This window comes from Lytechinus variegatus, chromosome 5, assembly GCF_018143015.1.
Source record: "Lytechinus variegatus isolate NC3 chromosome 5, Lvar_3.0, whole genome shotgun sequence".
NCBI classification, from domain to species: Eukaryota; Metazoa; Echinodermata; class Echinoidea; order Temnopleuroida; family Toxopneustidae; genus Lytechinus; species Lytechinus variegatus.
In genome coordinates this window covers 39,598,885-39,608,308 of record NC_054744.1, presented here as the reverse complement: position 1 = coordinate 39,608,308, position 9,424 = coordinate 39,598,885, and the positions used below count along the sequence as shown (strand labels likewise).

Sequence of the window (9,424 nt, the reverse complement as noted above, 5' to 3'; positions counted from 1 at the left end):
CCCTGGTTCCGCAGCCCCTAATAAAAGAATAGGCTAGGCTCAAATAGAAAACAACAATTTTTCCCCTGGCTATTGCGACATCACTTGACACGCATGTGTCACGGATGTTGCGCAATGTCACAATTTGACTGTGTGCACTACACATTCCACACATCGCTCGCAAGCGAAACACACATCGTACATGTATATTAACCGCGCGACTTCGTCAAACAAGCTAGAACGTCGATCGCCCGACGACCAAGATTGAACACACACACGGACCGTATACGCAAGCTAAATCGCACGCATCGTACACTGTATGTACGTACTGCAGCTGTGCACTAGCTGCATACGTTGCATCCTTTTCAGTTACCGGCGTAAACCGAGTAACATTTTATTGACATCTGGTGGGAGAAACAAGCAAATATCCAAAATGGTAAGTCCCATCATTGAAAAATCATCCGATATCTATTATATTTAAGTAATTTTCAATGTTTATATAATGTTGATTCTGCGTTTTTGATTGGGGAAATCTGTAAATATTCGTAATTCAATAACTAAATCGACCGGCAAGTGAATGAATGAGTTGCAGAGGTACATGTAATCGTGTATGACTATGTCTATGAGCGTGACGCACTGCGCTATTTTCAATGTCTTGATAAAAAGTACGGGAGTTCTTGTTATAGGCCTGCCTAGTGCTTACATTTATAATAATATCGGGACCTAACTAAATGATAGAAGTGTGATGTCTTACCTTGCTGTTTCTCATGACACAAGTCGTGTTTCTTGGCCTTGGCCCTTGGGATTTGTCAGCCAGGCGGCTTCTAGAGAGTATTCATTTACTTACGTAAGTCGTAAGCTACTCTAGGCCAGCCATTCTCAATTACTCTTTTGAAGCGGCACATTTCTTGTTTAGAATCTATAATGCTCCACTATCCATTACGCAAACCAGTACCCACCCATGGGTTCAAAGCATCTCGCGTGCGAAGGAATATCAGTCGAATGCAACGCGACACACACGACACAGTTAAACTTTCCTGGGCTTTTGCCCACATAAAATATTACTTAAAATTTTATATATCACATTCTGCTATGACACTTACCGAATCATTTAGATCCTTCCGTGACTTCTCCTTGAAGTTTCTTTTAAAAAACATGTATATTTTCTTGATCTTTAGTGAAGATTTTACGGAGATGAAAACTGCTCAGCGCGGATATCAATTTTCGCCTAAAGAGGGCGCACGATATATATTCATATCAAAGACACGACAAGGGAAAGACTAGGCACCTACACTACTTCTACACGCAAATCGACGCAAGGCATTACGCGAAGTCCGTGAAGTGTCCAATCTTTTCATTGTATAGACTTTGGGATACCGTATACGTATTATTGACGTTCGTTAATGCTGGTTTCTTTCCAGGCATGTATATTATTTTCATTTTTTTTTATTAGTCATCTTTTTAAATTCATTGCAAATAAGTGTTATCATCACCAATAATAATCTTTAATTATGTTTTTGAAGGTATTTCATTCATTGGTGCCCATAATTAGTAAATTAATCATAAGGATTGCGCATTCAAAGAATTTAGATACAGTTATAAAATTACCGAGGAGCTGAATCAAGTTTGTGAAATTATTAGCGCCACCAACGGGCTTCCTTGTATTTCCGTGGAAGAGACAAGCGAAGTCACTTTCGAGGCCGAGGTAAGCGAAATTTGTTTTTTTTTAATGATTATTATTTTATTATTATTTTCATATTTCTTTAATCTATTGCTACTTACCGGCAAGAGCCCCGGTGCGTAGCGAGAAGGAGTTTCGGCAAATATTACTTCAGCAATGAAGCGATGTTTGCCGACTACTTTGAAATCCAGGGTCAAACACGGTCTATTGTACGAGGTTAGTACATACTAACCTCGTACAATGTGTGAGTGACCAGTACCAGCAATGGCCCGTGCCTGGGGGTCGAGGGGGCAGAGCCCCCAGATTGCCAGAACTTTTGGAATATTAACAAAATTCTGTATTGAAAAGTTCAATGTCTTTGCTTCAGCTGCCATATCTAGCCCACTCATTTTTTTTTACTCATTACGCCACTTGCTTTAGCCAATATATCTGGTGCTGAACAGTCTGAACTAGTGGTATCATTGGTATATGATGTGAAAAAGTCACTGGTCATTTTTCTTTTAATATTAATATTGTGTAGTTTGTTGGCATTTGTATTCCTCTGTTGATATTAATTAGAGGCCCTCTGGGCAATTTAAAAGGCTTCATATTCCAAAACTTCTGGGGGCTCTGCCCCCTCGACCCCCACCAGGGGCCTCTGGACCCACTCCGCCTAATTTTCAGCCCTTGCAAAAAAAGAGTGGAACATTTAAGAAAATGATACAATGTTCCACTCTTTCCCTTCCCTTTTTTTTCTTGGCCGTGAAACACTTTGGGCCCCCAATCCCCCCCCAGCTGTACGCCAGTGGCTGAAGTTACGTCCCCCGATTTTGCAAGGGCTGAAAATTAGGCGTTGCACTACACTAACGCCCCCAAACTGCCCCTCTCCCTCTACAACTCACTTGCGGTATCATTCATTCAGTTCGTGTTAAGCAAGAGTGCATGCAGGCATGCACTCACGGCAGCCAATACATCTGAGCATACATGTATTTCACTTTTACAACATTGGATTTTAATCGGCCCCGGAAACAAAGTTTCTGCTTGTTATGTCCCAAATTCATATTCTTTTATGATCAGGATGTTCTTTGAATATCATTATTTGATGTTTAACTCTTAACCAAAACGTATACTCTGGAAATACAAAATTTCTCACCGTTGAAATAGAAATCCTCAAACCAGGGTTTTCAAATCACTTGTGTGGTACATAAACTTTGTACATAGAATAAATAAAAAGGAGAACACCATCGATCCTCCATAATAAGGGGTTATCGCGGTGCTAAATTTGACAAAATTTGAAGAAATCAATTAACAATTAAGTATCAAATAAAGAGTTTTTGTTTTCTCTTTGTATTAAAATGATCACCAAATCCTTACCAGGTTACCGGTAGAAACATTTTTTTCTCCCCAATTTTCCCTTATTTTTTCTTTTTTTTATACCGGCTCCCAAGTGCCACTCCGCAAGGCTCGGTGCGCCACAAGTGGCGCACGCGCCACCATTTGAGAATCCCTGCTCTAGGCCCTACTTCTAGTCTCATATAGCTAGTCATACGAAGTAGCCTGGAGGCGTCTGGGCAGTGAAAGTCATATACTATACGTATGGTCACTCCTCACTCACGCCTGGGATCCCTAGGCCCTATATTTCCCCACGTACGGGTAGCCCGGAGGCGTTCGGGAGTAAAAATCATAGTACTATCGTACCTTTACCCCCTAACGCCTGGCGCGGGTACGTATAGGGTCCCACATAGGAAGGGAAAATGCACCAAACTGCCCCTTATATTTAGAATCTGACGTTAACACTTCTGTACATGGGTAAAAATATCGGTTAGCAGCGTTTGGCATAAAAAAATTTACTGAAAGGAAAAAAAAATCGCAGAAATGGGATGAAGAAATAAAAGTAGAAGAGAGTTTACTCACATTTGTTGTCTTCGCCATCTTGGATCCATTGTTAATGCAACCTAGTTACGTGACGCTGAACCAGGGGGGTGTTTCATCAATATTGTCGCGCGACAACTGTCAGCGCTGACAGTTGTCGCGCGACAATATTGATGAAACACCCCCCTGGTTCAGTGGTTGAAGCGGGACATTTTAGCACTTGATTTTGCCGCCCTCTATAAGCGTCACGTAACTAGGTTGCATTAACAATGGATCCAAGATGGCGAAGACAACAAATGTGAGTAAACTCTCTTCTACTTTTATTTCTTCATCCCATTTCTGCGATTGTTTTTTTCCTTTCAGTAAATTTTTTATGCCAAATGTTGCTAACCGATATTTGTACCCATGTACAGAAGTGTTAACGTCAGATTCTAAATATAAGGGGCAGTTTGGTGCATTTGTATAGTTGCATTTTCCCTTCCTATGTGGGACCCTATACATACCCGCGCCAGGCGTTAGGGGGTAAAGGTACGATAGTACTATGATTTTTACTCCCGAACGCCTCCAGGCTATGTACGGGTACAAAACCAGAAACTTTCGCCCCCGAGAATTCTACTTTCCCTCTAAACATGCTAAAGGATCTAGCCCTAAAACGTACATGGGGGTCCAACTTCATTTCCAACATTTCTGCGATATTGATCATATTTTTAAAGAAGAACTCATTTCTTTGTCGTCCGCTTGGCGACAGCACGCAAATCGCGTGATTTGCGTATGAATAAATATGAAAAATCAGAGGTTTCTTACCAGACCGATCTCGTGTAGATCCCTCGATCCATTCGTAAATGCCGCAAATACAATAGGCTTGATCCTTGAACTGCTTTGTTATGACGTACATGTCATGTTTGAAGATCAATTTATAGATAAAAATATGATTTAACAAATAGTAAAATTTGAAACTTGATTATAAATAATTATTATTGTAATAATGATTATTTATGATTAAGTTTCAATTGAGTGGAAAAAAAATGTTAAAAGGTGATATGTCAGGGTGGCTTGCATAAACACATTTTCTCTATATGCCAACGGTGGCAGGCGGTGTGCAAAGAAGATCATGTTTTTCCAAGGACCATTCTTTATTTCGCCCACTTTGCCTTTGTGAAACAGTTGAGCGATATCTCGTTCTCTGTAAAGAGGTCCAACCAATGTCCTTTTCATGCAACAGGCCCATGATCTAAATATCAGAAAAGAACTCATAAAAAGACAAAATAGATCTAGACTACCCTTTTTTTAACTACTCCACAAATTGTACACTGAAAAATCCGCTGTTTCAGTGGAGTTAAAAACATTTTCTGATTTTTATCAGTTAAAAAAACACCCGGAACTCACACACTTACAGATTCCAGTTATCAACCATGGCGACCCAAGCCTAACTAAAATGGGGGTATTTTCGTAAATAACTAAATATGATTGTTCCTGTTTAGTGATTGTATTAATCCAACTGAATTATTTTTACTTTAAATACTGTAGCGACATAGTTTTAAGTAGGCAGCTTGGTGGGGCAAATAAGGCCACCCGACTCTTGATCTAGTAATAGACATATTTTTCATGTTTCTACTGCTTTACATGAAAGAGGTACGTGTATGATTGGAATTATCAGAAAGGTGGCCTTATTTACCCCTCTCTCCCCTATTAAAAAAAACAAGAAAAATATGAGAATAATCTTGTTTTAAGTGGCCATCTTGTTCTCTTTGTTAGTAGCTTAGCTATGATACGCATATATTGTAAAAAGTCCCCAGATCAGTAAAATCTCATTCAACCCTAAATTAATGCTAATTATGTAAAAGGTGAGTGCATGTAGGTGTATTTATGTTAAATGTGTTTTTTAAATACCAGTAAAGTTTGCCCAGCGCAAGTATTGTGACATTGCTACTCAATGCATAATATTTGTATTGATTTCTATGTGAACGGAATTATCACTTTTTCATTTACACAGAGTCTATGGTGAAATGGAATTTCTGTTTTCAGACATGCTGAAACGGACTTTCAGATTTTCTGAAATGGAAAATAAAATTTTTGTAAATGGAAAATCACTGTCCCTTTAATGGTAAATACATGCCCATCCATGTAAACATGTAATATATTTGTAGAGGGATTAGAGTAGTATTGAAATTGAAAGGCGAAAATACTCCTTTTTTCTCTACATGTAAGGATTACTAACTGAGGATAAGGTTAACATTATTTCCTTGCCTAATGGATATAAGCGTATTCTTCTATACTTCCTTTTGGTGTTTAGTTTATTTGGCTATTTTTAAATGTAATAATATATCAAAATATTCATGCAAGCCTCTCTTGTCAACATTTTTAGGTGAACTTCACAATAGATCAAATCCGTTCCATCATGGACAAAAAACAGAACATTAGGAACATGTCTGTTATTGCTCATGTCGATCATGGCAAGTCTACTCTGACGGACTCCTTGGTGAGCAAGGCCGGAATCATTGCCACTGCAAAGGCTGGTGAGATGCGATTCACCGACACCAGGAAGGATGAGCAGGAGCGATGTATTACCATCAAGTCTACGTTAGTATTGATTGTAGTTTAATTTTAGTAATGTTTGCTTTTATCTATGTACATTTTTCTCCAAATCTGTCCGATTTCCCTATGAAGGTACATGTACATGTACTCACACAACCCCAGCTTTCTTACCATCCTTGCCCTCTTGAAATATGAATGTCTTGGCACTGATCAATACGATGGACAAGAGGTGTTTTCATTGAAGCACATACATCTGTATTACAGTTGAACTTGGGTACCACCTTATAAGCCTGGTATTTTACTTCAAATTTTTTTCCATCAGGCCACATGTGCTCGATATACAAATAGCAAATAGGCATGAGTGCGAGGTTTCGCCTAAGGCAAATTTGAAAAGAAAGATGCCCTATTCAATGAGGCATAGGCTGATTTGCACCATTGCACGAATAAGAATATTTGCTATATGTGTTATACGCCTCGAAAGTTAGCGAAAATACGAACATTCGTTTTTTCCTACGTAAATCTATGAAAATAAGAATTATTTATTTGTAGAATAAAGAAAAAAAGACCATGAAATGGCAGTAATGAATATCAAACTTTTAGTATAGAAAGGAAAAAGTGAAAAAAAACATGTTTAGAAAAATATTTAGAAAAAATAAGGAAAATGAAGAGTAAAGGACGTAATTTATTGCCTTTTTTTTATAACTGATTACGCTAAATCATGATTGATTACAATTACATGTATATTGTAGCGCATTTTCCATGCATTTATTTGCTGTAAAAAAATTTTTCAATCCAAAACAACCATTTAAAAAAAACATTTAAGAATAATAGTAATTAAATAATGTAAAAAAACCTTTATAATGAAGATTTTCAAGCAAAACTTTGCAGAATGTACTGTCTTTAGCAACCAACAAATGATTGTATTAAGTATTCTTTATGTTTCTTTGTAAGTTCACTTTCAACCATGAAGAAACTTAGCTTACTGATGACCATTTATTGTTTCTTTGGATTAGCTGCACTTGACTTTTCAAGATTAAAAGGCAGGGAAAAAAGATGCTTTTTTTTACCAGAAAATACCTTAGGCAATGCTACGTTGCAGCCACTGAGCAGTCTTCCACATCGTACCTGCAAAGGCAAAGACAAAAGCTCCAGCCTCCTTGATAATGATTATAAGCTTTGTCAAGTTGACATCGTCGACCCATATCAAGGTATTTTTTATGATGAATAATTCTTATTGGGCCAGAAAAGGTTATCCATACCTTTCAAGAGAAGTCCAGTCTATTTAATAATACCAGGCCTACTTCATGTTTGTTTGTTGTATTTTTGTTTCATAGAGCCATCTCCATGTACTATGAGCTGTCAGAAAAAGACATGACATTCATCACGCAAGAAAAAGACATGAATGAGCGTGGTTTCTTGATCAATCTCATCGATTCCCCAGGCCACGTTGACTTTTCTTCTGAGGTGACAGCTGCCCTGCGTGTTACAGATGGAGCTTTGGTTGTTGTCGACTGTGTCAGTGGTAAGGAGGTTTTAGCTTTAATAAGACTCAAAGTTTAGTGGATGACAAAATGGCCCCACCCCAGGATTCCGCTAGTTGATTGAACGATCACAATAAAAATTGACACACACTTTACCATGATTGTATTTGTGCAAATGTTGCATCTTGATCTAAAGTCTTTAAAGTTTATTTTTATTGAATTTTAATTTATGCATGAAAGAAGAATATAATTGTAAATTACAAATATTATCCCTGAATTTTCTTACTGATAACGATCAAATGCACATAAAAAAAGGTCAAAATATTTTCTTGTATATTTTACTGTTTCTGAAATTCCCTATGTATCTTTTATTTGTGGAAATGGTTAACGGTACACCATTTTATAAGTCCTGGAGTAACTGAGATAAAAGTGGATAGAAATGGAGGTGAAATGGAAAGGTTAGAAAGTGGAGGTTTGAAAGCCAGCCATCTCTCACCTACTCAAGCCTGCCTACTAATCAGCTTTTTGTTTACAGTCCTTTAGAGGACTACACTCTTTTCAAAGAGAATAATCTCTCAAACTTCCACTTTCTCTTTTCCATTTCTATTTTCTCTGTCCCTCCAGGATGTTATACACGGTGTACCATCAACTATTTCCGCAAATTTTCAATACCACCTTGCAAACCTTTAAAAATCTGTATCTTTTATAGATTTTTCTATTGGAATTGCCGAGAACACTTTAATAAGATCATACAAAAGAACACTTATTACCGGGATGTAATTTTTGTCTCACCTGCGAAGCAAAGTGAGACTATAGGCGCCGCTTTTCCGACGGCGGCGGCGGCGGCGTCAACATCAAATCTTAACCTGAGGTTAAGTTTTTGAAATGACGTCATAACTTAGAAAGTATATGGACCTAGTTAATAAAACTTGGCCATAAGGTTAATCAAGTATTACTGAACATCCTATGAGAGTTTCATGTCACATGACCAAGGTCAAAGGTCATTTAGGGTCAATGAACTTAGACCATGTTGGAGGAATCAACATCAAAATCTTAACCTGAGGTTAAGTTTTTGAAATGTCATCATAACTTAGAAAATATATGGACCTAGTTCATGAAACTTGGACATAAGGTTAATCAAGTATCACTGAACATCCTGCATGAGTTTCACGTCACATGACCAAGGTCAAAGGTCATTTAGGGTCAATGAACTTTGGCCGAATTGGGGATATCTGTTGAATTCCCATCATAACTTTGAAAGTTTATTGGTCTAGTTCATTAAACTTGGACATTAGAGTAATCAAGTATCACTGAACATCCTGTGCGCATTTCAGGTCACATGACCAAGGTCAAAGGTCAATGAACTTTGGCCGAATTGGGTGTATCTGTTGAATTACCATCATAACTTTGAAAGTTTATGGATCTGATTCATGAAACTTGTACATAAGAGTAATCAAGTATCACTGAACATCCTGTTCGAGTTTCAGGTCACATGATCAAGGTCAAAGGTCATGTAAGGTCAATGAACTTTGGCCATGTTGGGGTTTTTTGTTGAATAACCATCATATCTCTGTAAGTTTATTGGTCTAGTTCATAAAAAGTGGACATAAGAGTAACCATGTATCACTGAACATCTTGTGCGAGTTAGAGTAGTATTCAAAGTCAAATGCTGTCTTGAACCGCGTGATACAGGTGAGACGGCCATAGGCATTCCACTTGTTTGATTATGAAGTGATGAAATCAATTCATTTTAATTAGTACAAGTAAAAGTAATGATATATTTACATGTATCAATTCTGGCTAGAAACAGATATTGCTTTGATTTTTACAGGAAATCACATTTTTTTAGTAATATTTGGTATGACATGCATTTTTACAGTGAACAGGTTATTTTCAG

General features: G+C 37.6%; 1 protein-coding gene across 1 annotated transcript in view; it reads left to right on the top strand.

Annotated features, from left to right (window-relative positions):
- Nucleotides 1-268: 268 nt before the first annotated feature.
- LOC121416118 (translation elongation factor 2-like) overlaps nucleotides 269-9,424 on the top strand; it is a 30,302-nt gene continuing 21,146 nt past the window's right edge. The window contains exons 1-3 of the mRNA XM_041609580.1: nucleotides 269-415; nucleotides 5,877-6,091; nucleotides 7,381-7,568. Coding sequence (XP_041465514.1) covers nucleotides 299-415; nucleotides 5,877-6,091; nucleotides 7,381-7,568 — 520 coding nt within the window. The 5' untranslated portion in view covers nucleotides 269-298. The remainder of the gene's footprint in view (nucleotides 416-5,876; nucleotides 6,092-7,380; nucleotides 7,569-9,424) is intronic.